The sequence below is a fragment of the Delphinus delphis genome, chromosome 1, assembly GCF_949987515.2.
Source record: "Delphinus delphis chromosome 1, mDelDel1.2, whole genome shotgun sequence".
NCBI lineage: Eukaryota > Metazoa > Chordata > Mammalia > Artiodactyla > Delphinidae > Delphinus > Delphinus delphis.
In genome coordinates, this window is record NC_082683.1 from 44,817,472 (window position 1) to 44,844,240 (window position 26,769).

Below are 26,769 nucleotides of genomic sequence, written 5' to 3' on the forward strand. Positions count from 1 at the left end.
ATAAGGCTCACCCACATTATGGAGGTGAGGGTAGGGAGGCTCCGTAATTTGTGAGGAAGGCCTCACTGAGAAGAAGATTTTGAGTAAGGATCTGAAATAAATGAGGAAGCTAGCTGTGTAGATACCTAAGGAAAGAGCTTTTCAGGCAGAGGAAACAGCAAACTCAAAGGTCTGAATCAGGAGTTCCCTGGTGGTCCAGTGGTAAAGAATCCGCCTTCCAAAGCAGGGGAAGCAGGTTCGATCCCTGGTCAGGGAAATAAGATCCTACATGCTGTGGGGCAACTAAGCCTGTGCACCACAACTACTGAGCTCAGGCGCCTCAGCCAGAGAGCCCCACACCTCAAACTACAGAGCCCACTAGCTCTGGAGCCCGTGCGCCACAACTAGAGAGAGAAAACCCACATGCCACAACTAGAGAGAAGCCCGCGTGCCGCAACAATGATCCCGCATGCCACAACTAAGACCCGACGCAGCCAAAAAAAATAAATTAAAAAAAGCCCCACAAATGTCTGAATCGCAGTCAGGAGTTGGTGGGCAGGTGGAGACAAGGCCAAATGAGGGGGATAGAAGCAAGCCAACTGGGGACAAATGAGACTTTAAAAAGATGATGGGTTCAGCAGTGAAAAACAAAAGGTAAAGCCACATATTATTGTATCTATTGCTTGAGACTTAGAGTGGTTTTATCAAGTGAAAATGAGTTTTTAAAGCCTAGGAAAATGAAGGTGAAAGGATGCTGTTTTCAAATATCATAATGTGGTATTACAAGCACTGCACTGAGAACAACTTCTCTGCATTCACAGAAGAGAGAGACACAGAAAAAGACTTAAAGATAATTTACTAGGCTTGTGCCAAAGAGATCAATCAGATAACCTCTGAAAATCCTTTCCAGCAATCTGTAAGCCTAACACAGTCTAACACAGTATTTTTTTGTTGTTGTTGTTATTTTTTTAACATCTTTATTGGAGTATAATTGCTTTACAATGGTTAGTTTCTGCTTTATAACAAAGTGAATCAGCTATACACACACACACACACACACACACACACACACACACACACACACACACACACACACACACACATATATACATATAATCCCCATATCTCCTCCCTTTTGGCTCTCCCTCCCACCCTCCCTATCTCACCCCTCTAGGTGGTCACAGAGCACTGAGCTGATCTCCCTGTGCTATGTGGTTGCTTCCCACTAGCTATCTATTTTACATTTGGTAGTGTATATAAGTCCATGCCACTCTCTCACTTCGTCCCAGCTTACCCTTCCCCCTCCCCGTGTCGTCAAGTCCATTCTCTATGTCTGCATCTTTACTCCTGTCCTACCCCTAGGTTCTTCATAACTTTTTTTTTTTTTTAGATTCCATATGTATATGTTAGCATACGGTATTTGTTTTTCTCTTTCTGACTTCACTTACTTCACTCTGTATGACAGAATCTAGGTCCATCCACCTCACTACAAATCACTCAATTTTGTTTCTTTTTATGGCTGACTAATATTCCATTGTATATATGTGCCACATTTTCTTTATCCATTCATCTGTCGATGGACACTTAGATTGCTTCCATGTCCTGGCTATTGTAAATAGAGCTGCAATGAACATTGTGGTACATGACTCTTTCTGAATTATGGTTTTCTTAGGGTATATGCCCAGTAGTGGGATTGCTGGGTCATATGGTAGTTCTATGTTTAGTTTTCTAAGGAAGCTCCATACTGTTCTCCATAGTGGCTGTATCAATTTACATTCCCACCAACAGTACAAGAGGGTTCCCTTTTCTCCACACCCTCTCCAGCATTTATTGTTTGTAGATTTTTTGATATGGCCATTCTGACTGGTGTGAGGTGATGCCTCATTGTAGTTTTGATCTGCATTTCTCTAATGATTAGTGATGTTGAGCATTCTTTCATGTGTTTGTTGGCAATCTGGATATCTTCCTTGGAGAAATGTCTATTTAGGTCTTCTGCCCATTTTTGGATTGGGTTGTTTGTTTTTTTGATATTGAGCTGCATGAGCTTCTTGTTTATTTTGGAGATTAATCCTTTGTCAATTGTTTCATTTGCAAGTATTTTCTCCCATTCTGAGGGTTGTCTTTTCGTCTTGTTTATGTTTTCCTTTGCTGTGCAAAAGCTTTTAAGTTTCATTAGGTCCCATTTATTTTTGTTTTTATTTCCATTTCTCCAGGAGGTGGGTCAAAAAGGATCTTGCTGTGACTTATGTCATAGAGTGTTCTGCCTATGTTTTCCTCTAAGAGTTTTATAGTGTCTGGCCTTACATTTATGTCTTTAATCCATTTTGAGTTTATTTTTGTGTATGGTGTTCAAGAGTGCTCTAATTTCATTCTTTTACCTGTAGCTGTCCAGTTTTCCCAGCACCACTTATTGAAGAGGCTGTCTTTTCTCCACTGTATATTCTTGCCTCCTTTATCAAAGATAAGGTGACCATATGTGTGTGGATTTATCTCTGGGCTTTCTATCCTGGTTCATTGATCTATATTTCTGTTTTTGTGTCAGTACCATACTGTCTTGATTACTGTAGCTTTGTAGTATATTCTGAAGTCCGGGAGCCTGATTCCTCCAGCACCGTTTTTCTTTCTCAATATTGCTTTGGCTATTCGGGGTCTTTTGTGTTTCCATACAAATTAACACAGTGTTTCTTAAACGAAGAATTACTGACATTCCAGTTTAGGAAGCTGGCGAAAGGAAAATCCTCAGTGTTTGATTTTATTGAACATGAACACAATTGCTCTAAGTCACCTTCCTTTTCAAAAACCTTAAATGGCTCCAGCATTATGGGAAAATATCTGAAAGCATTAAAGGCTCTTTCTGATCTGGCTGCAATGTCTGGTTTTAGTCTTCTCCTTTGCCCTAGTCAGACGTATGTATTCATCACTCCCTAAATACGTTTTATGAGAGTACTCACCTTCATATCTTTGATGGCATCAACGTTACTCTTGAAGTAGCTTTTCTACTCTCCTCCATTTATTTAAAACTTACGTTTCTGAGAGTAAGTAAATTTGTGCAACAAATCTTGTTAAGCAAATTATCAGAAAGTATCAAAAGCCTTAAAACTGTTCCTAACTTTGTCTAATTCCCTTCTGGGAATCTCTTCTAAAAAAATCATCGGCGGGACTTCCCTGGTGGTTCAGTGGTTAAGGCTCTGTGCTTCCATTGCAGGGGGCATGGGTTCGATACCTGGTTGGGGAACTAAGATCCCACATGCCACAGCATGGCCAAAAAAAAAAAAAAAAAATCATCTGAGGGGTAGGCAAAGATTTATGCACAGAGATATCCTCTGTAGCATTATTTATTGTTATTTATCTATTATGAAGAATTTCAAGCATACATTAAAGTAGAAAGACTAGTACAATGAAGCCCCATATATCCATAACCTGGGTCCAACAATTTATTGTTATATTTACTTCAACGAACACTTTTTCCTTTAAAAAAATATGTTCAAGTATTTTAAAGCAAATCCCAAATACCATGTTATTTTACCCTACATACTTCTAAATGCATCTCGAAAAATATGGGCCTTTTCTTAGATAAGCTTAATGCCAGTATCACACCTAGCAAAATGAACAATAAAACCCAGTCCATAAGCAGATTTCCCCAATTATCTTTAAAATGTCTTTTTTTCGGTTCGTTTGCTCAAGCCAGCATCCAATTAAAATCCACACGTAGCATGTGCTTTCTGGGGCTCTTACATCTCTCTGAATCTAGAGTGGATCCCCTTCCTTAATTAATTAGCATTTTTCATGCCACTGACTTGTTGAAGAAACCAGGTCACTTGTCCTGTAGGATAAGCCATATTCTAGATTTGTCTGTATATCAGCCAGGATAGGCCAGGTTATGCTGGGGTAACAAGCAGCTCCAAAGTATCAGTGACTTGGGAATTCCCCAGTGGTCCAGTGATTAGGACTCTGCACTTCCACTGCAGGGGGCCCAGGTTTGATCCCTGGTTGGGGAACTAAGATCCCGCACATGGCCAAAACACACACACACACACAAAAAACAATGAAGCTTTATTTCTCCTTCTATGTGTACCTCAGATTGACTGGGACCTCTGCTACCTGTTATCATCAGTCTCACTCCCAGACCTAGAATGATGAAGTAGTTACTGTGGAGAATAACATTGCTGGTCATTGTGGGAGAGAGAAAAGAGCTTTGAAGGGTCTCTTGAAGGCAATTAAATGCTCAGCCTGGAATTCAACTACCCTTCATCTCATTGGCCAGAATTGGTCTCATGGCCCTACCCAAAGAAGGCCAGGAAGTATATCTTACCATGGGCAGAGAAGGCACAGATCTGGGCGTTTCACTGAGCTGCATTAATGGCTACAAGTCTATTTGCTTCCTTGTGGTGTCATTTTACTTGTTCCTCTCTCTCTTGAACTTCCTGAAAGTGAAAGATAACTCTAGAACTTGATTTGATTCAGGCTCAGTAATTTTGGCAAGAGCACTTCATAGGTTGGTCTATATGCTTCATATTGCATCATATCAGGAGGCACCATGTTTAATTGTAGTAGATTCTAGCAGTAGTGGCTACCACTTCCTCCCCACTCCCAATTTAGTCACACCTCCTTATATCCATTCCCTTGGGTAGACCCCTCTTGTTCTGACTCTGGGCTTGGCCATATAACATGATTTGGGAAACAGGACAATAGCAAATATGATACAAGCAGAGACTCAAAGTGTTGGCACTTTGTGGCTGTCCCTCTTTTGCTACTTTTTTAGAATGCTGAGACTGGTAAGAAAGTATCATGTGATAACAAGAAAGCTGGCAAATCCAAAATTTGTAGGGTTGGTCAGTGACCCAGGGAAGAGCTGATGTTGCAATACAAGTCTGAAGGCCCATCTGCTGGCAGAATTCTTTCTTGCCCAGGGGAGGTCAGTCTTTGTTCTACTAAGGTCTTCAACTGATGGATAAGGCTCACCCACATTATGGAGGGCAGTCTGCTTTACTCAATGTCCACCAATGTTACTGTCATCTCAAAGATACCTACACAGAAACATCCAGAATAATGTCTGAACAAATATCTGGGCACTGTGACCCAGTCAATATGATACATAAAATTAACTATCACATATATATTTCACTAAGACTGTGTTGTGGCTTGAACTGCATCTCCCAAAAGATATGATGAAATCTTAACCCCTGGTACCTGTGAATGCAACCTTACTTGGAAACAGGATCATTGCAGATGTAATTAGTTAAGATGAGATAATACTGGAGTAGGGTGCACCTTTAATTCAATATGACAGTGTCCTTATAAGAAGAGGAGAAGACACAGAATATGCATTGAGGGAAGATGATGTGGAGAAACACAGAAAGAATGCCATATGACGATGGAGGCAGAAACTGGGGCTATGGTGCCACAAGTCACGGAATGCCAAGGACTGCCAGAAACACCAGAAGCTAAAAGAAAGGCATGGAACACATTCTCCCTCAGAACTCTGATAGGAACAAACCCTGCCAATACCTTGATTTCCAACTTCTAGCCTCCAGAACTGAGAGAATAGATTTCTATTGTTTTAAGCTACCAAGTTTGTGGTACTTCATTACAGCAGCTATAAGAAACTAACATACCCGCGCACCGCGATTAAGAATGGCCCCCACTTGCCGCAACTAGAGAACGCCCTCGCACAGAAACGAGGACCCAACACAGCCAAAAATAAAAAAAAATAAAAAATAAAAAAAAGACTAACATAGACTGCATAGATAAAATACTACATTCTAATGCCATTTTTTTTTTCCTGTGGGTTTATCAATTGTAACAGAGTTCGGTTCATGCATTTCTGTTGTTTTCAACATTTTGGAATTGCTCTTTAACTTTTGGCTATATTATTTATTTATGTTTTCAAATTCAAGTTGTATAATATGTTCAGAGAAGTCTTATATCCCCACCCGAATCTGTCCTATCTTGTTCCTTTCCTTCCCAAAATATAAAGAAAATCAAATAATATCAATAATGGTTGTCTCTGGGAAGTAAGATTATATGTTTCCTAACTCTTCTCTGAGGTCTTGAAATCAAAACAAAATAAAATAAAGAGAAAAAAATAAAATGATTTGTCCTACAGGGCCCAGTTCAAGTTCCATGACCTCAAAGAAACCATCCCATAAATACTTTCTCTTTTTTGAACTCGTACACTGTTTATTTTCCATATTGCTCCCTTAGCCCTTTGCATTAATCAATCAATAAATTTAAAAATTAATGCACTGATATCTGAAGAGTACTATGTTAGATACTGTGGGGACACAATGTATTATCAGTTGTTTTCATGTATAGTCACGTCCTTGATTAAGCTGTATACCAAAGCAAAAGTTTTCTTATGACCTACACGGTGGCCGTCACTGCTGTCTGATGAACCAAATTCCTACAAAATGTTGAAGAGAAAATAAATAAAAACTGAAACAGATTGATACAAATACCTTTAATAATAACAACTTCATGTTTAAATAAATATATTGTTAAAAAATAGTGCAAGAGTATTTTGTTATAATTATTAAGAAAGATTTGAGACTGCTATTCCCTCTGCAGAAACACTATGCACAGATGCAAAATGATCAAAGGCTGATACAATAATGAATCTCAAGTAAGTGGCGTGGCCATCATGTACCTGTAGGGGAAAAATCAATATAGATGATTTAGAATTCTAGTTAACTGTTAAACAAGCAGTTAGCAGAAGAAAGTGTTTGATGCAAGAATAATATTCTAAATATATAAGGACTCATAAGATATAATGTTCAGAAGAGAAGCCAGCCACATGTAACAGTACAGTTATTCTGATATGTAGCAGCCAAATATCAGCCTTGGTTTGAGGAAGAATAGCAGGTGGAGCTAAAAATTGCACTGTACAATTCTGATTAATTTTTTTAAAGTAATTTATTTTATTTATTTATTTTTGGCTGCATTGGGTCTTTGTTGCTGCACATGGGCTTTCTCTAGTTGCGGCGAGTGGGGGCTACTCTTTGTTGCGGTGTGCAGGCTTCTCATTGCTGTGGCTTCTCTTGTTGCGGAACACGGGCTCTAGGCACACGGGCTTCAGTAGTTGTGGCACAAGGGCTCAGTAGTTGTGGCTCACAGGCTCTAGAGTACAGGCGCAATAATTGTGGCACACGGGCTTAGCTGCTCTGTGGTATGTGGGATCTTCCTGGACCAGGGCTCGAACCTGTGTCCCCTGCGCTGGCAGGCAGATCTTAACCATGTGCCACCAGGGAAGCCCTGATTAATTTTTTTAAAGTGTTTTTCTGAAGTATTTTTCATAATAAGAGATTTCATTTGTTGGATGATGCCTCAGAATACACTACCCTGAATATTATTATACTTTTACATTTATATAAAAATGTAAAAAAAGTCTCTGAAAAGCAATTTGGCAGTATATATAAGAAGCTCTAAATATGTCTATACCCATGGACCCAGTAATTCCATTCCTTGAAATTTAATTTTAGAAAATAATTAAAAAGGTGAACATTGTGGTAGCAGGAACAGGCATAAGATGTCCCCTGTAGTATTAGTTATAATGACAGAGAGAGGAAAAAGGAAATCAGTTAACATCTATCTGCATACATTTAATTTTAAAATTATAATTATGAAGCTTTTGATACAATATTAAATTTTTAAAAGATACAAATTTTTTCATACATACTATTATAACTATGTAATGCATTTGGTTAACAACTAGAAGAAAATAAGTATAGTAAAAGCTGTTGTGAGAGGGTACTAAACTTTGGGTGATTTACAGCCTTCAATTCCCCCTTACTTTTCTCCAAATGCTCTATGATGCTGCAACCCTCCCTGATCCACAGTGAGTCCTGAAACAAAATACTCAGCAGAGGCTTACTAACCATAACCCATTAATAAAGATGGAGAAAAACAGGAAGATAAAATTCAGTCTAATTAATCATTTTTCTGGTCCCCACTGGCCTCCCCAGTCATTGGGCACACTTAGGTGGTAGAGAAGATAATTAACAGGATTCAAAAACTCCTAGAGAATCATTTGAAACACCGATTTCATAGCAGCTGCCGGTAAATTGTGAAGAAGGAAACCTAATGGACAAGGTACCTCTTTAACCCTTATTTAGAGACACCTTAGTTAAATAAACACTACTACCTAAAAAACACATATTCACAGTTGTTTGGCTTTTTGTGTTTGTCTAAAACCAGGGCCTGACAAACTAGCAGGAACAGAGAAACTCCTGATGAGGCAGCAGCTTCCTCATCAATGGGCATTCATTCCACTTGACAAGCAAAGCCCAATGGAATGTTGTTGGAAACTGCTGGTTCTCTTTTCACCTCATCTCTCTTTGGCTTATTTGTTGCTGATCCTATGCTCCAGTTCCCTTATCTGAATCTCCCTTGTCCTTTTATACTTAAATTAACATCCGATTTTGGCATCTCAACCTTTTTTGATTCCTATTCTATAAGGCCTACAGAATCAAGTGAAAGGAAAGCAAGTACATACTTCAAAATAAATGAATAAACAAAATAAAACAAAAACAAGTGAATTCTGTTCTATCCTTGCTGTCATATTATTATTATGCTGTCATACATTATTGAGAATAACCGTCTCTATTGGTTGATGAGACACAGAACCTATAATATTATGAGGGTATTTATTAACTTTATGACTATGGAGTTAGGTGTAAAATTTAAATATGCTGTGCTGGCTAAAGATAATGTTTATCTCTTCAAAGTATAGTTACTTACCATAATTTCTTCATTTTGAAGCTGCCCCTCTGTATGTACCAGATCTAAAACACAAATTCAACAGAATTGAGGTAGGGCTCAAAATGCATGAGGACATATTGAAATTTATATTCAGCAACACACGATATCTGGTAAACTATAGTCAGACCAGATTTACCAGTGTTTGGGGGTTAAAATTCAATATAAAAATAGAGATATTTGATATAAAAGGTATGAAAGATAAACTATGAGCTATAAAATATCTCTAGTGAGTATAAATAAAAGTAAATGTAAATTACAGTAAAGGAATATAAAGTGAAGAATTGATAAAATGTGAAAGTCCTTTTTAAGGATCAAGTTACTAAGAGTAATTGCAGGCCTGAAAGGAGCCATCTTACCATTCTCATGGGTACAGACTAGGGCTCAGTTTCTCACAATGAATTTTCACTATGATGCTGAGTTATGCCACCCATGAATCGATCTTTTCTGGTGTCCAGCTTTAGAAAACCTTTAATTGCGTAATTTTAGGACAGATTATCTTATTTGGTCATGAGTTAATCACATCAAACATTCTTTAGGAAACATGAAATATTTAATTGATGTAATAATGTCGACATTATTTAGAAATTAATTTTGTTTGTATCAAAATAGTGTACATAATTTTAAAAGGCATGTAGTACAAAAAGGGAAGTTTCTGGGAAGTAAGATTATGTATGACTTTCTGTTTCCTAACCTTTCTCTGAAGTAATGAAAAATAGTAATTCCCTGCTTGACCCCTTTTCCTCCAGTCCTGCTCCCTAAAGGCAAATGTTTTCAACACTTTAAGCTGTTTTTCCTGGAATTATGTTTTATATTCCTTTTCTTGATTTATCAATTTTTTACTGACTTTATATTATGGTAGGTAAAATTTATGTCTCTTGGACCAATATCCTCTTCCTCCTCCTCCTGCAAATTTTCCCTCCTGCCATCCTCTCAATTTTGAAATCAATACTTGATGGTTATACTATTATCTATCTAAACATTATTTACTGCTGAAATAAGTAATAAATTGTGACACATTTTCTTTCTTAGACAACTCCTCCTCTACTAGAAGTTAATAATAACCTCTTCTTTCATTTGCTTCATTTTTTTAAATTATGAAAAATTGGAAAATCTCAAACATACATAAAAAAGACAGGATACAACTCCTATATATACCCATAATCTTGAATTTGCAATTACTAAAATTTCACCATACTTGATTTATCTAATTTTTTTTGCTAAAGTATTTTAAAGAAAGTCTAAGACATAATTACATTTCACCTTTATATATTTGGTTATCTATCTCTAAATAAGAATATTTTCTTATATAACTACAATGCCATTATCATATTACAATAAACAATGCTTTAATATCCAGTCCATATTCAAATTTCCCCATTGTCCCCCTAACTGTCTTTTTATAGTTGGTTTATTCAAATCAGAATTAAGTCTCTTTTAATCTTGAACTGCCTTCTCTCCCACACACATTTTTTTCCCACACCATTGACTTACTGAAGAGAGCAGGTCAGTTGTCCTGTAAATGTCCCTCATTTTCTCATATTGCCTCCTCGTGGTTTCATTTAATTTGTTCTCTATCCCCTTTTCCTATAGATTGGAATTAGAGCTAAAGGCTTGATTATATTGAGGTTTTAAGGCCTTCATCATATGTCTGGTGATTTTTGGCTTCTGTTACTCATGAATAGATCATTTGAAAAACGTGCATGAGCCAGACTCGTTGACTACTGGACTTTGACAGGGTGACCAGGAATGAGCTAGCCTGTGTCAGTATCCATAGATCTTCTGGGACCATTCAGTTTCTCCAAAGATGAATCCTCCAATCTCCTGGCTGGGGCTATATTCCTGGTTGCTGAGCAGAGCACAGGAAGGAGGCTGGAGTTCCCACCACTCAATATGTACGCTTCCACTTAAATCCCTTGTTTTCTACTCCGTGTCTCACTCACTCTCTTTACTATGTCTCGTCTCCTTGAGTCCTGAGCCTCAACATTCAATGTTCCTAGTCACCTCTTGGGGGTGGTTTGTGGGAGGAAAGACTGGTCACTAGCTTTATAGGGGAGAAGGTACCTAGGGTCCTTTTAAATATATATATATGTATGTCACAAGTATCATGCAAGTCATCTTTTTTCACCAAAATGCAGCCCAGTTGGAAATACAGAGTAAAGGACAATTCTCTACTTCTTCATGATCAGAACAATGTTGGTGAAACAGCACATACCTCTTTCAATCCACTGCTCAAAATCAACTGGCTCTTTAGAAGTGCTCTTTTCAATCCTCAAGGTCCGTACTGACATTGTAAAGAAACAAAATAAAGTGTTAATATCTATCTAATTCTATGTTGCTGTCCCTGTATTCCTTTTTTCCTTTGTCTGAGACCGTCAGGCATTGGTGGGACTGCACAAAGTACTGGGATCAGGAACAACATGTTCTGAAAATCACTCACTCACTCAGTTTTTCCGTAAGTCCCTACAGTAAAATGCAGACTGTGTAACTGTAATCTTACAAGTGTTTGCAAGCATACAACACAAAGCTAGTAGGGCCTTTCTGCATTTGGAATTATCTAGATTTTTGTTTTGTGCTTTTGTTTTTTTGTACACTGGTAAATAATACCATTAGTGGTCTTGATCATAAAACTTTATGGAGAAACTACTATGAGTCAGACATATTCATTGACTCTTGACTTCAATCTTAGGAGAAAGGTATTATTAACTTACTTTACTGATGAGGAAACAGGCTTAAAGAAATCAGGCAACTTAGAGAAGCCAGGTGAAGTGTTCAATGATATAGAGCTAGTAAGTGCTAGAACTGGAATTCAGACTTTAGGTCTGACTCCAGAGCCTTCGCAATTAATGACAGAAGAGAAAATGCAGTCATCTTCCTTCTGCACTGTTTTTTTCCTTTACCCCTAAATCAGTTCCCTTCACCCCAAATCCATTCTTCCCCTTTTGTGTTCTGTGCCCTGTGGGGAGGACCCCTGGGGACTGCATCACCTGGACTCACTTGCCCACTGACTACTGGTTGGATTTGGCCAACTGGAGGCACTGGAAGGAAACTGAAGAGCAGTGGGGAAGTGACATCAGGTTGTATTTTCTCCGCGCCCTTCCCATTTCAGTGCCGTGTCTGACAGTTGTTATGTCCGTTCATTGGTTACAGCTCCTGTTGGGCAGGCTCTTATGCATGGGCTCCAGCACTTACTGGGCTCCAGCAATACTATTTCCTTCCTTTGGCCCAGGGGAGGTAATGGCTTACTGCTGTAGCCACTTTATGGGTGTCTCACCATCCCTAGTTGTTCCCTTAACCCAGGCCATAATTCTGTAAGTAGTCCCATCAATAATGTCTCTTCATTTGAGTCATCTGGGGTATATCCTGTTTCCTGCCATGATTTTGTCTGACATACTTTATCCTTAAATAAACATAAGACAGGATTAGGATGATGTTCCAGTGGGAGATAGTCTTCCTGAATCCCTCAGAAAATGCCATTATTAATAAAAGAATCAAAATTATCAAATGCAAATAATCAGGATTATCAGATTGTCAGAAAAAATTTGACAGAGAACCCTTAGCCAAAAGAATCTGGAATAAAGATGTCAAGAAACCTAGTGTTCTGGCAAGCTGGCTTCTTACATTCATAACACGGTCTTTTGCCAAAGGCTTTCACGTAGTAAATTGCATGGAAATTATTATGTGCTTTGGAAGGGTTTCAAATTTGCAGTTTCAGAGAGGCTAACTGTGCTCAAGGCAGTTAACCCATACTCCCCACCCATCAACCCCAGCAAGAAAACTGGATTCCATGCGGTAAAAAAAAATCAGTGTTTTGCCAAAAGTTTACATATGTGCCTTCTGCCTATGAAAAAACTGAAAGATGATGAAAATTAATGAAATGAAGTGAAATGAAAATATCATGCTTACCAAAGTAACTCTGGATTAAAAGCCTTTCAATCCTTACATGTTTGTGAAAACAAATAATGAACTCTTGGGGAAACATTCCTGTGGTGGTCCAAAATGTTTCTGGATTTCTATTGTTAATTTTAAAGAAAAAGAGAAAAAAACAGCCAAATGTTTAATCACAAAATTCTAGTGAATAACTATTTAAAAAAATAAATGACCACCGGATTCTTGCAACCCCTTTCTTTCTTTTTTTTTTTTTTTTAATATTTATTTATTTATTTGGCTGCACCGGGTCTTAGTTGTGGCACATGGGATCTTTACTTGTGGCATGCGGGATCTAGTTCCTTGACCAGGGATCGAACCTGGGCCTCCTGCGTTGGGAGCACAGAGTCTTAACCACTGGACCACCAGGGAAGTCCCACAACCCCTTTCTAACTGTTCATTCTGCCTCTAATCTCTCCCCAACTTTAATAATTCTTTACTACTACCAGATACATTTTTAAAAAAATGGAATTGATGTCACTCTTGCCTAAAAGCAGTGACCCCTTACTGCCTATGAATCTAAACTCCTTAGTATGGCATTTTATGACCCTGTACAATCTGGTCCCATCATTAAGTATATCGTCCCCCATCGTGATATCATCTCCCATTATTGTAGTCACGTTGGACCAATTAAAATTCTGCAAACACGTCATGTAGGCTCATGCCTCTGTGCCTTAGTTCATGAGGTTCTCTTGACCTAAAAAAGCCCTTCTTCCCGTGCAAAAGTTTATTCACTTTTTGGTCACATCTCTCCAACCCCAACAAATCACAATAACTTTCTCCCTCCTTTGCACTCACCTCACACACAGCATCCATTTTTACATTAGCACTTTCCTCTTGTGTTTTTATTGCTCCAACTACACCCTCTATAAGTCCAGCCACTTTCTCTTAGTCACCTTTATATCCCCAGCAACTATCACAATGGCTGACCCACAGCAGATACACAACAGATGTTTGTTGAAAAAAATTAAAACATGCACTCAATGTTGGTCATATACTATGTAAAATTACATATATACCTAGACACACACACACATATATAGTATTGACTACAGAAATAATCACTTCTATTTTAATTATATAAGGTTTTTCTTTCTCTTTTGGAGGTAAAATTTACCTACAGTGGAATTTCTCTTAAGTGCAATTCAAAGTTTTGATAAATGTATATGCTTATGTAACCAATATCGCAAAGGTAACCAATACCCTAATCAAGATAAAGAACATTTCCATCACTCTAGAAACTTCCCTTCTCTTCCCTCCAAACAACCTCCCTTATGCAACCACTGCTCTGATTCCTATCACCATAGACTATGCTATAGTTTGTTTATTCATTTTTTGTTTGATATTTTTGTTGAATATTTGAATTGCTTCCAATTTTTTACTATTGTGAGTAAAACTTCTATAAACATTCTTGTACAGGTGTTTTTGTGGATATGTTTTCATTTCTCTTGGATAATTACTAGGAGTGAAATTGCTGAGTCATAAGGTAAAGGTATGTTTAATTTTATAAGATGATGTCAGACTTCCAAAGTGGTTGTGCCATTTTCCATTCCTAACAGAAATGTGACGGAGTTCTAGTTGCTCCACATCCTTGACAACATTTGCTGTTGTTAGGCTTTTTAGCCATTCTAGTGGATGTGAAATGGTATCTGACTATGTTATTAATTTGCATTTCCCTGATGACAAATTATTCTAAGCCCTTTTTCATGTGTTTTTGGCCATTCATATATTTTCTTTCGTGAAGTGTCTGTTAAGTATTTTCTCATTTTTAAAAAAGCTCTTTTGGACGTCCCTGGTGGTGCAGTGGTTAAGAATCTGCCTGCCAATGCAGGGGACATGGGTTTGAGCCCTTGCCCAGAAAGATCCCACATGCGACACAGCAACTAAGCCTGTGTGCCACAACTGCTGAGCCTGTGCTCTAGAGTCCACGAACCACAATTACTGAGCCCGTGCGCCACAACTACTGAAGCCCATGCACCTAGAGCCCACGCTCCACAACAAGAGAACCCACCGCATGGAGAAGCCCGTGCACTGCATCGAAGAGTAACCCCCGCTCGCCACAACTAGAGAAAGCCCGCACAGCAATGAAGATGCAACACAGCCAAAAATAAATAATAAATTTATTAAAAAAAATTTTTTTTTTTTTTTTTGCGGTATGCGGGCCTCTCACTGTTGTGGCCTCTCCCGTTGCGGAGCACAGGCTCCGGACGCACAGCCTCAGCGGCTATGGCCCACGGGCCCAGCCGCTCCGCGGCATGTGGGATCCTCCCGGACCGGGGCACAAACCCGCGTCCCCTGCATCGGCAGGTGGACTCTCAACCACTGCGCCACCAGGGAAGCCCTTAATTGTGTCTTTCAATGAGTATTAGTTTTATTTTTGGTGAAGTCCAGTTTTATTACTCTTTTCATTTATGCTTAGTAATTTTTGTGCCTGCCTTCCTTCCTTCCTCCCTCCCTCTCTTTATTTTTGGCTGCGTTGGGTCTTCATTGCTGTGCGTGGTCTTCCTCTAGATGCGGTGAGTGGGGGCTACTCTCTTCGTTGCAGTGTGCAGGCTTCTCACTGCGGTGGCTTCTCTTGTTGCCGATCATGGGCTCTAGGTGTGCAGGCTTCAGTAGTTGTGGCTCGCGGGCTCTAGAGTGCAGGCTCAGCAGTTGTGGTGCACGGGCTTAGTTGCTCCACGGCATGTGGGATCTTCCCGGACCAGGGCTCGAACCCATGTACCCTGCATTGGCAGGAGGATTCTTAACCACTGCACCATCAGGGAAGCCCTGTGTCTTTATTAAAAAACCTTTGCCTACTTCATTGTCACAAAAGTACTTTCTTGTATTTTCTTTGAGAAACTTAATTATTTTAGCTTTGAATTGAGTTCTATTATCCATATTGAATTAATTTTTGTGTTTAGTATGAGGCAGGGGTTGAGGGTTTTTTTTAATCCACATGTTTATTCAGTCATTCCAGCACCACGTTAAAAAGACTTTCCTTGGACTTCCCTGGTGGCGCAGTGGTTAAGAATCTGACTGCCAATGCAGGGGCCACGGGTTTGATCCCTGGTCCAGGAAGATCCCACATGCCGTGGAGCAACTAAGCCCAACTACTGAGCCTGCGCACCACAACTATTAAAGCCCGTGCGCCCTAGAGCCCACATGCCATAACTACTGAGCCCGTGTGCTGCAACTACTGAAGCCTGTGCACCTAAAGTCCGTGTTCCGCAATGAGAAGCCACCACAATGCGAAGACAGTGTACCACAATGAAGAGTAGCCCCTGCTCACCACGGCTAGAGAAAGCCTGCACACAGCAATGGAGACCCAATGCTGCCAAAAAAAAAAAAGAAAAAGACTTTCCTTTTCCTATTGAATCACCTAAGTGTCTTTTCCTAAAATTAATGAACTGTCTATGGGTGTATATACTTCTGCCCCTCCATTTTATTCCATTGATCTGTTTCTGTATCCTTAGCCTTTTGTCAAAAAGTAATTGACTTTATATGTGTGGGTCTATTTCTGGGCTCTCTAGTCTGTTCCACTGATCTATATAGATCTATCTTTACAAAAATGCCATGTTGTTTTGATTACTGTGTATTTATTTTAAATCTTGAAATCAGATAATTTAAGATTTCTTCTTTTCAAAATTAGTCTGACAAGATTAGTTTGCATTTCCATACACATTTCAGAATCAACTTGTTAATTTCTATGTAAAAGTCTATCGAGATTTACTGAATCTATAGGTCATTTAAGGGAGAAACAGCCACTGTAACAATATTGAGTTTTCCAATCATGAATGTAGTATATCTTTTCATTTACTTAGTTCTTTCATTTCTCTCAGCAACGTTTTATAGTTTTGAGTGTAAAGGTCTTGCATGTCTTATTAAATTTATTTTTAACTATTTCACGTCTTAAATGCTAATGTAATTGGAATTTTTTAAAATTTCATTTTCTAAATGCTTCCTACTAGTATATAGTAATACAATTGATTTTTGTGTATTGACCTCGCTAAATTTACTTATTAGCTCTAGCAGTTTTTTGCAGATTCCTTAGGGTTGTGTAGATTCACATAATCTGCGAACAAAGGCAATATTTTTTAGTGGCCAATAGCTCTTGCTTTATACACACACACACACACACACACACACACACACACACCTGGAGAAACTGAAACTCAAATAAATATTATGAATAGTTCAAAAGGCTACTTGGTTACAAGATATGTAAAGAGGACTCATTCCAAAGCTTATTTTTCCTTGTTGCCATCTGGAAGGGGAAGGCTCTTTGGGGAAATACCACAAGGGTGCATTTTGATCATTATCCTCATTATGTCTACTAATTTTCTTTAAAAAATTTTTTTTAATTTTATATAATTTTAAAGGTTACTTTGCATTTACAGTTATTACAAAATATTGGCTATATTCCCCATGTTGTACAATACATCCTTGAGCCTATCTTACACCCAATAGTTTCCCCCTCTCCTTTCCCCACTGGTAAACACTAGTTTGTTCCCTAGATCTGTAAGTCTGCTTCATTTTTTGTTATATTCATTAGTTTGTTGTGTCTTTTAGATTCCACGCGTAAGTGATATCATACTATACTGAACAAAGATAATTTTGCTCTCTTTCCAATCTTTATGACTTCTATGTCTTTTCTTGCCTTATTGCATTGTTTAAGACCTCTAGGACAATACTGAATAGAAATGGTGAGAACAAACATCCTTGATTTGTTTCCAATACTGGAGGGGAAGCATTTTTTTTTAACCGAACATAGTTGATTTACAATATTATATTAGTTTCAGGTGTACAGCACAGTGATTCACTACTTTTATAGATTATACTCCATTTAAGGTTATTACAAAATAATGGTTATATTTCCCTGTGTTGTATAACAGGGGTCCCCAACCCCTGGACCACGGACCAGTACTGGTCTGCAGCCTTTTAGGAACCAGGCCGCCCAGCAGGAGGTGAGCAGTGGTCAAGTGAGTGGAGCTTCACCTGCCACTCCCCATCGCTTGTGTTACTGCCTGAACCACCCCACCCCCACCCCCTGGTCCATGGAAAAATTGTCTTTCACAAAACTGGTCCCTAGTGCCAAAAAGGCTGGGGACCGCTGCTGTACAATATATCTTTGTTGCTTATCTATTTTGTATGTAGTAGTTTGTATCTCTTAATCTCATACCCCTATCTTGCCCCTCCCCATTTCCCTCTCCCCACTGATATCCATGAGTTTGTTTTCTATATCTGTGAGTCTGTTTCTATTTTGTTATATATACTCATTTGCTCTATTGGGAAAGCATTTATTATTTCATCATTAAGCTGAAAATTTTTAGTAGATGCCTTTATCAAACAGAAAATTCCCTTCTCTTTTTAATTTTTTGAGAGTTGTTATCATGAATGGATGCTGAATTTTGTCAAATGATTTTTTGGAATGATCATATTTTTTTTCTCCCTTGTTCTGGCAATATGGTAAATTACACTCAATCTGTATTCCTGTGATAATGTGGTGAATATGCCAATCTTGCATTCTTATGATAAACTCCATTAGCTGAATTCAATTTATAAGGTTTTTTGGGTCTATGTTTACAAAGGATACTGTTCTTTAATTGTCCTTTCTTGTAAAGTCTTTGTCAGGCTTTGGTATCAGGGTTATGCTGTTCTCATAAAACAATCTGGGAAATGTTTCTCCTCTATTTTTGAAAGGGTTTCTAAAAGACTGGTACTATTTTTTCTCTAAATATTTTACATAATTTCTACAATTGATATAAACTATTCAAATTATTAAATTTCATCTTGTGTCATTTTTATAGGTTGAGTTTTTCAAGGAATCTGTCCATTTCATCTAAATTGTCAAATTGATTAGCCTAAATCTGTTCTTGATACTGACTTACTATTGTTTTAGAATCTGTAGTGATATTGCTTCTTTCATTTCTGGTACTAGTAACTTGCATTTTCTCTTTTTATTTTAGTCAGTCTTGCTAGAGGTTTATAACTTTTATAAACCTTTTCACATAGTCAACTTTTGGCTTTGATAATTTTTTCTGTCTATTTTCTATTTCATTGATTTCTGCTCTTACCTTTGTCATTTATTGTCCTCTACTTTCTTTTGGTAAAATTTGTTCTTTGTTATCTAGCTTCCTAAGGGAGAAATTTAATTATTGTTTTTTGTTGTTTTGTTTTGTTTGCGGTACGCGGGTCTCTCACTGTTGTGGCCTCTCCCGTTGTAGAGCACAGGCTCCGGATGCGCAGGCTCAGTGGCCATGGCTCATGGGCCTAGCCGCTCCGCGGCACGTGGGATCCTACTGGACTGGGACACGAACCAGCGTCCCCTGCATTGGCAGGTGGACCCCCAACCACTGCGCCACCAGGGAAGCCCTAATTATTGGTTTTAAAACATTCTTTTTTTTTGGGGGGGGGGGCTGTGTTGTGTCTTTGTTGCTGCGTGTGGGCTTTCTCTAGTTGCGGCGAGCAGGGTCTACTCTTCATTGTGGTGCGTGGGCTTCTCATTGCAGTGGCTTCTCTTGTTGCTCCGCGTCAGCTCTAGGCACGTGGGCTTCAGCAGTTGCAGCACATGGGCTCAGTACTTGTGGCGCACGGTCTCTAGGGCACACAGGCTTCAGTAGTTGCGGTGTGTGGGCTCAGTAGTGGTGGCACGGGGGCTCAGTAGCTCTGCGGCATGTGGGATCTTCCTGACCAGGGATCGAACCCATGTCCCCTGTGTTGGCAGGTGGATTCTTAACCACTGTGCCACCAGGGAAGTCAGAATATTTATTTATTTGGCTGTGCCAGGTCTTTGTTGTGGCATGCAGGATCCTTAGTTGTGGCATGCGGGATCTTTTAGTTGTGGCATGCAGAATCTTTAGTTGTGGCATGTGGAATCTTTAGTTGTGGCATGCGGGATCTTTAGTTGCGGCATGCGGGATCTTAGTTGTGGCATGTGGGATCTTTAGTTGTGGCTTGTGAACACTCAGTTGCAGCATGTGGGATCTAGTTCCCTGACGAGGGATAAAACCCGGGCCCCCTGAACTGGGAGCGTGGAGTCTTAGCTACTAGACTACCAGGGAAGTTCCCATCTGTCAGTTTTTGCTTTATGTATTTTTAATAACGATTATGAGGTCAACGTACATTTAGATTGTTATTTCTTCTTGAGGAATTGATATTTTAACATTATAAAATGTCCCCTTTATATCTGGAAATACTCCTTATCTTATATTTTACTTTGTCTGATATGACTATAGCCACAGCCACCTTCTCATGCTTACTATTGATAGGGTGAATCTTTTTCATCCTTTTATTTTCAAACTATTCATGACTTTATATTTAAAGTACATCTCTTGCAGACACCATATACTTGGGTCTTTCATTTTTACCCAGTATAACCCTCTCTGCCATTTAATTGAAGTGTTTAGAATACTGGCATTTAATATAATTATTGATATGGTTGGGTTTAAGTCTTGCTATTCATTTTTATTTGTCCCTCCCATCTATTTTTTCTTGTACCATTTCTCCTTTCCTACCTACTTTAAAATATATATATATTTATTTATTTATTTTGGTTGCACCGGCTCTTAGTTGCAGCACGTGGGCTTATAGTTGAAGCATGCAGACTTCTTAGGTGCGGCATGCAGAATTCTTTGTTGCAGCATGTGAACTCTTAGTTGCAGCACACATGCGGGATCTAGTTCCCCTACCAGGGATCGAACCCAGGCCCCCTGTATTGGGAGCGTGGGGTCTTACCCACTGGACCACCAGGGAATTCCCTCCTTTCCTATCTACTTTTGAGTGAATCAACAAAAGTTTTAATGCTGCTTAATTCCTTTATTAGTTATTTAACTATACCTCTTATTTTTAGTGGCTGCTCTCAAGGTTATCAAACCTCATGACAGTCAATTTGCACTGAACTCCACTTTTGTGCCATTGTTTTAATATATTTTATACACACATATATAATAAATCCCACAATACAAAATGTTTTTTGCCATTAAGTGGTTAGCTGTCTTTCAAAATTATTAAAAGAGGGCTTCTCTGGTGGTGCAGTGGTTGAGAGTCCGCCTGCTGATGCAGGGGTGCGGGTTCGTGCCCCGGTACGGGAGGATCCCACGTGCCGCGGAGCGGCTGGGCCCGTGAGCCGTGGCCGCTGGGCCTGCGCGTCCGGAGCCTGTGCTCCACAATGGGAGAGGCCGCAGTGGTGAGAGGCCCGCATACCACAAAAAATTTAAAAAAAATTATTAAAAGAAAAGATAGTCTTTTATATTTACTGAAATATTTACCATTTCCAATGCACTTACTTTCTTCCTGAATGTTTGAATTTCTATCTAGTATTTTATCATTTCAACCTGCAGAACTTTCTTTAGCATTTCCTGTGATGCAAGTCTGTTTGTGGTAAGTGAAAAGTCTTTCTTATATCCTATATTTTTTAGTGATATTTTAACTAGACACAGAATTCTGGGTTGACAGGTTTATTTGTTTGTTTCTCTTTTTTCTCCAGCATTTTAAAGATATGATTCCATTGTCACCTGAATTCCATTGCTTGTGATGCAAAGTTGGCTGTCACTGGTACCACTGTACCCCTGTATGTAATGTATTTTTTTGCTCCAGTTGTTTAAAAATTTTTTTCTCTATCTTTGTTTTTCAGCAGTTTGGCTATAATATGGTCTGTTATTCATCCTGCTTGGGGTTTGCTGAGTTCCTTGGATCTGTGAGTTGGTATTCTTTAATAAAACTGGGGAAAATTCAGCCAAAAAGTAGAAACAATTCCGATATCCATCAATTGATGAATGGGTAAATAAAATTTGCCATATACATACAATGGAATTATTTGGCAATAAAAATGAATGGAGCACTGATAACATACTACAACATGGATGAGCCTTGAAAACATGTAAGTGAAGGAAGGCAGTCCAAAGACAACATATGTGTTATTCTATTGATATGAATGTCTGGATAAGCAAATCTGTAGGGACAGAAAGTAGATTGTGGTTATCTAGGGCTCATGGGGATAGGGGATGACAATGAAAGTGTGTGAGGTTTCTTTTTGGGGTGCTGAAATGGATTGTGCAAATGGCTGCATAACTCTGAATATGCTAGAAGCCACTGAATTGTATATCTTAAATGGTTGAATTTTATGGTATGAGAATAATATGTCAATAAAGGTGTTACAAAAAAGAAAAAAACAGAATCCAGGTCTCTAACTCGCAATTCTTGATTTTTTTATACTATGCTTACTATTTCACAATTTCTTTTTATTTATATTTATATGGTTTAAAATTTTATTTATTTAAATAAATTAAACAATTTTTACTTGCTCTATGTTTTTTCTTGGGTGCTTTTAATGAACATGATCAAAGTAATAACATAAAGATATATAGAGATGCACTTGGATTTTAAAATAACTGAATTCCTATAATTAAGTAAAATGAAGTCATCAAAATAGTAGTTTCCTTAAAACAAGGCCTTATAGCCATTGACTGTTCAACATCTATCATCTCATGTGATAATAAAAAAAGTCATGTAATTCTTTCACAACTCTGAGGTAGTCAGGGAAGGTGGTATTATCCCCACTTTTCAGACCAGGAAACTGAGGCTCAAAGAATAACACATATATTCTCAGCCCAAAGTAACACACATAGTTCACTTACCCAGGAATTTTAACTGTAAATCTCTCATTCTTTTACATTATGCCAAAGGAACCAACTCTCTCTCTCTTCTACTTTTTCTAACTCATTTTTTTTGTGTGTAAAATTTTTCTCCTTTTTCATTGACATGTTAAATACCAGGGGTCAAAAGTAGAGTCAAGAGGAAGTAGAAATATAATCACTTTTTAAAACTCTATTTCTGAGGAAATTGAGAATTGGGAGCACTATCCATTAGGGGCAAATTTATAGCACTGTTTTCTCCAAATAATTCTATTGTTATTTCCATTTAGATAAATCAACTTATGAGCAAAGAATAAATTTTACTATCTACTATATAAAATCTAATTGCGTTTGTTGGAAATGCATATGAATTAAAAGTCTCTGATGTGCTCTGTTCAGTTTATCGGGTCAGTAACTACTTTACTCCATATAGTTTTCTGTATTAAGGGTTTTGGTCTAATCTAAAAAATATTATGTACGTATTCATTAGTATGGACTGATAAAGTCTAAAGTATTATGTTACATATAACAGCCAATTTTAATGATCTATAAACATATTCCCTTGAAAGAAAAGTCACCAAAAGGGTGTAAGGTAAATTGATCTTGCCTTGAAAATTTGATTTATCTCCAATCAAAGACAAGGAGTATTTTTGGAAAGATCTCTATTTCTGGCAAATGATTTAAGGTACATCTCTATAGGTCTGTGATCCTCATAGCAGTTCCCACATTTATATCTCTACTCTAAGGCAGAGTGAGATAAATAACTATTACCTGAATTTCAGGAAATAAAAAACTAAGAAGGATTAAGAGGCACATATATTAAGTTTTTTATTCAAACCTTAAGTTTTAGAAACTGGGAGTTAGAAGACATGAGTGTTAGTTTTGATTCTGACACTTGCTTATCTGTATGATTTTGAGTAAGTCATTTTACCTCTAATCATTTTTTTCATCATCTTTATAATGAGGGTGAAAATACTTTTTTTTGGCCTCTTACTCCCCAAGCTTACTTTGAGGGTCAAATGACATAACATCTATAAAACTATAAAGCCCTATGCAAATATATATTAACAGATGCATACATGTATGTATGTATGTATATGTGTACACGTTTGAGTGTATGTATGACTAATCTTTGATGGTCTAATTCACAAGCTACTCCACAAATATTTTAAGACACTGTTGAGTCAAAGATGAAGTCATAGTCTCTGACTTCTAGAAATTTCCAGTTGAGAGGGGAGACATACTTTAAAAATAAATAATTATATAATAAAGGAATAAATAAGATAATAGAGGTATATATATCAAATTCTACTGGAGCCCACCAAAAAGGGAAACTATCCTACCTGAGGGAAAGGGACAGATGTCAGTCAGAGAGGAGGTAAGAACTGGGCTTAAAGGAACAGGTCCAATTGCTAGAATTTTATACAGATACATGGACCTCACAATAGAACACAAAGAGCCACGAGATCTATGTTACAATTGGCTCTGCCTTCAATAGTTAAAACTAGTACCTGACCTCTTTAGATCTCTCTTACCACAAGTCTAAATGAAAGGTTTCAATAAGATGAACTCATAAGTCCTTCCAGCTCTAAAATTATATGATTCTATGAGTCAAACTCAGATCACTGTACAAATACCAAGAAAGAGAATTCAGGAGGGTAATAAAATTGCCAGAACTATTAAAAAAGGAGTTTTTCTTGGGTGGACTTGGAGGGTATTTGTTTAATGAAATAAGTCAGACAGAGAAAGACAAATACTGTATACCACTTATATGCAGAATCTAAAAAATAAAACTAGTGAATATAATAAAAAAGAAAGAGACTTACAGATAAGGGGAAAAAACTAGTGGGGAGAGGGAAGTGGAGAGGGGCAAGATAGGGCTGGGGGGACTAAGAGGTACAAACTACTATGTATAAAATAATTAAGCTACAAGGATATATTATATAACACAGGAATTATAGCCAATATTTTATAATAACTATAAATGGAGTATAACCTTTAAAAATTGTGTATTGCTACAGTGTACACCTGAAACTTACATAATATTTAAGAAAGCCCGCGTGCAGCAATGAAGACCCAACACAGCCAAAAATAAAGAAATTAAATAAAGATATTAAAAAAAAAAAAGGATCAAAACCCTAAATATACACAACTGAATTAGCTCCAGGAATGGTACTAAAGTAAAGCAACTATACTTCAATTTTTAAAAAAAAATTTTTGGCTGCGGCATGCGGGAACTTACTTCCCCAACCAGGGATTGAACCCACGCCCCCTGTAACGGAAGTGTAGAGTCTTAACCACTGGACCACCAGGTAAGTCCCACATACCTCAATTTTTTTAAAAAAGAAGTTCTTCCATTAACTACTTTTTTCCTGGAATTTAAAAGTCTGAGAATGATATCTATCCCTACCTAGAATAAGCTCTAGCACAGTGAAGAGTGGTGACTGGAATGATATCAAGAAGCTGAGAACCAAACAATGCAGGTGGATAGCAAGAAGTGAAGCATTCAGTTCAGCAAAGATGTTGCTTAGACCAGAAAGAAAATAGTCAGTACATAGTAAGTCATACTGTTTATATTCCTATTTACCAAGAAAAGCTTGGAATAAAACTATAACCAGATATTAAAATGTATACTTCCATAAAATGAGGTAGCTGTTGTTTGAAGTTTTGCCTTGTTAGACCACATCTTTAAAAACTATTTTTCTAAAAAGTTCAGTTTAGGAATTCATAAAGAAAAGGATCAGGGACTTCCCTGTTGGCACAGTGGTTAAGAATCCACCTGCCAATGCAGGGTACATAGGCTCGAGCCCTGGTCAGGGAAGATCCCACATGCCGTGGAGCAACTAAGCCCGTGCACCACAACTACTGAGCCTGTGCTCTAGAGCCCACACACCACAACTACTGAACCCGCATGCCACAACTACTGAAGCCCACACACCTAGAGCCCGTGCTCCGTAATGAGAGAAGCCACCGCAATGAGAAGCCTGTGCACCGCAACTAAGAGTAGCCCCCGCTCGTCACAACTAGAGAAAGCCCGCACGCAGCAATGAAGACCCAACACAGCCAAAAATAAAGAAATTAAATAAAGAAATTTTTTTAAAAAAGGATCAAAACCCTAAATATACACAACTGAATTAGCTCCAGGGATGGTACTAAAGTGGGTAGTCAGGTAATTTAGTTCACCAGACATTTATTAAACTATGTTTAACAGTGCTAGTTGTTGTAAAACACATAATCTCAGTACTCAGGGGGTTCACTGACTTAATATTAAGACTTTAAGGAAGAAAGAACAGTAACTCTTACCCATCAATTATATTTTCAGGTGGGTGTTTTTCATCACTTGATGTAGCTAAAATCACTTCAGTCCCTTCAGAGCTCAAACAAACATCAATGTTTCTCATCTTAAAGTATTTAACCTGCAAGGAAAACAAAACAAAACAACAAAAGCAACCTTTTTATTCTCTGAATTTTATCTTGAGCAAAGGAAAAGAGAGAAAGCCTGTTGCCTAGCACAAAGCTTACCAACCAAATTATTCAACAAGTGGGAGGGACTCTTAACATATTTACTTAGGTAAACTTCTGACCTCTCCCAGGGATAATCTGTGAGATATGAGTATTTGCACTCCTCTACTCCACAAAAGAAGTCCCTGACACCAACATAATTTTTCTGTTTCTAAAATTAAAACCCTCAACAATTATATGGAAACAGTTAATACGCTAGAGTGACATGACTTAGTAGGTAAGTTTTTAAAAAGTGTTTATATAGTTATAATTCAGAAATTTAAAAAAATGAAGAGTATAAAAACAGACGCTTTGTAACTATTTATCCATACACTAATCAATTGAAATAGCAAGCAATATTATTTAAATCTTAAAAAATACTTTATGATCGGTATTTTTTTTTTGAGCAGAAATGTGAAATGAGAGAAGATAACTTTTCACTTATTTTTAAAGTCTAAATCAGTCACTTGGTTCATGAACTTAAACACATTTCTGTTGGAGAGTAATATTTTAAGTCTGATAAAAAGCATATGAAAAGATATTGTTGAGCTCTACTATGAACCCTGGAGGGTAAGACACAAGGAAGACCATAGAAGATTACATCAGAACTCACCCTTCTCCTTGATCTACTGGTGATAAGGCACAAACCAAAATATAGATGCAAAGTGATGGGGAAAGCTGTATCTATAAAGAATTAAAAGATGAAGAGTGTTTGGAAAAGGAAGAAAGGCTTCTAATACACCTCATAGCCTAGCCCCAGTCTAACTTAAAAAAAAAAAAACTATTTCAAATAAACAAACAAGGTAGAGCAAATATTACACTTACTAAACAGCTGTGTACTGACTTCCCAGATTTGATGTTAACATTTTTCCATAGGTACTTTTTTTTTTTAAGAAATAAGTAGCCCCTTACTGTCCTTATTCTCTTCCTTGCCCAGTGGTAACAGCTATTCTGAAATTGGTGAATAAACTTCCTATATTTTTATTTATTTATT

At 37.9% G+C, this 26,769-nt stretch overlaps 1 protein-coding gene and 1 non-coding gene across 10 annotated transcripts in view; one reads left to right on the top strand and one right to left on the bottom strand.

Annotated features, from left to right (window-relative positions):
- Positions 1–3,904: 3,904 nt before the first annotated feature.
- TRNAG-UCC (transfer RNA glycine (anticodon UCC)) lies at positions 3,905–3,977 on the top strand. Its single transcript has one exon. It is a non-coding gene; the product is annotated as a tRNA-Gly (tRNA).
- A 271-nt stretch (positions 3,978–4,248) lies between these two features.
- Positions 4,249–26,769, bottom strand: part of IFT25 (intraflagellar transport 25) — a 36,572-nt gene continuing 14,051 nt past the window's right edge. For 4 of the 9 annotated variants that reach the window (XM_060022370.1, XM_060022389.2, XM_060022398.1 and 1 more), the window contains 6 exons: positions 26,389–26,459; positions 25,578–25,690; positions 12,640–12,746; positions 10,949–11,017; positions 8,716–8,759; positions 6,425–6,625 (listed from right to left, as the gene is read on the bottom strand). In XM_060022370.1, the coding sequence (XP_059878353.1) occupies positions 6,512–6,625; positions 8,716–8,759; positions 10,949–11,017; positions 12,640–12,746; positions 25,578–25,675 (432 nt within the window). In that variant the 5' untranslated portion in view covers positions 25,676–25,690; positions 26,389–26,459 and the 3' untranslated portion in view covers positions 6,425–6,511. Of the gene's footprint in view, positions 4,404–6,424; positions 6,626–8,715; positions 8,760–10,948; positions 11,018–12,639; positions 12,747–25,577; positions 25,691–26,388; positions 26,460–26,769 lie in introns of those variants that run through there. The other 5 variants (XM_060022426.1, XM_060022416.1, XM_060022406.1 and 2 more) reach the window with 2 other exon arrangements.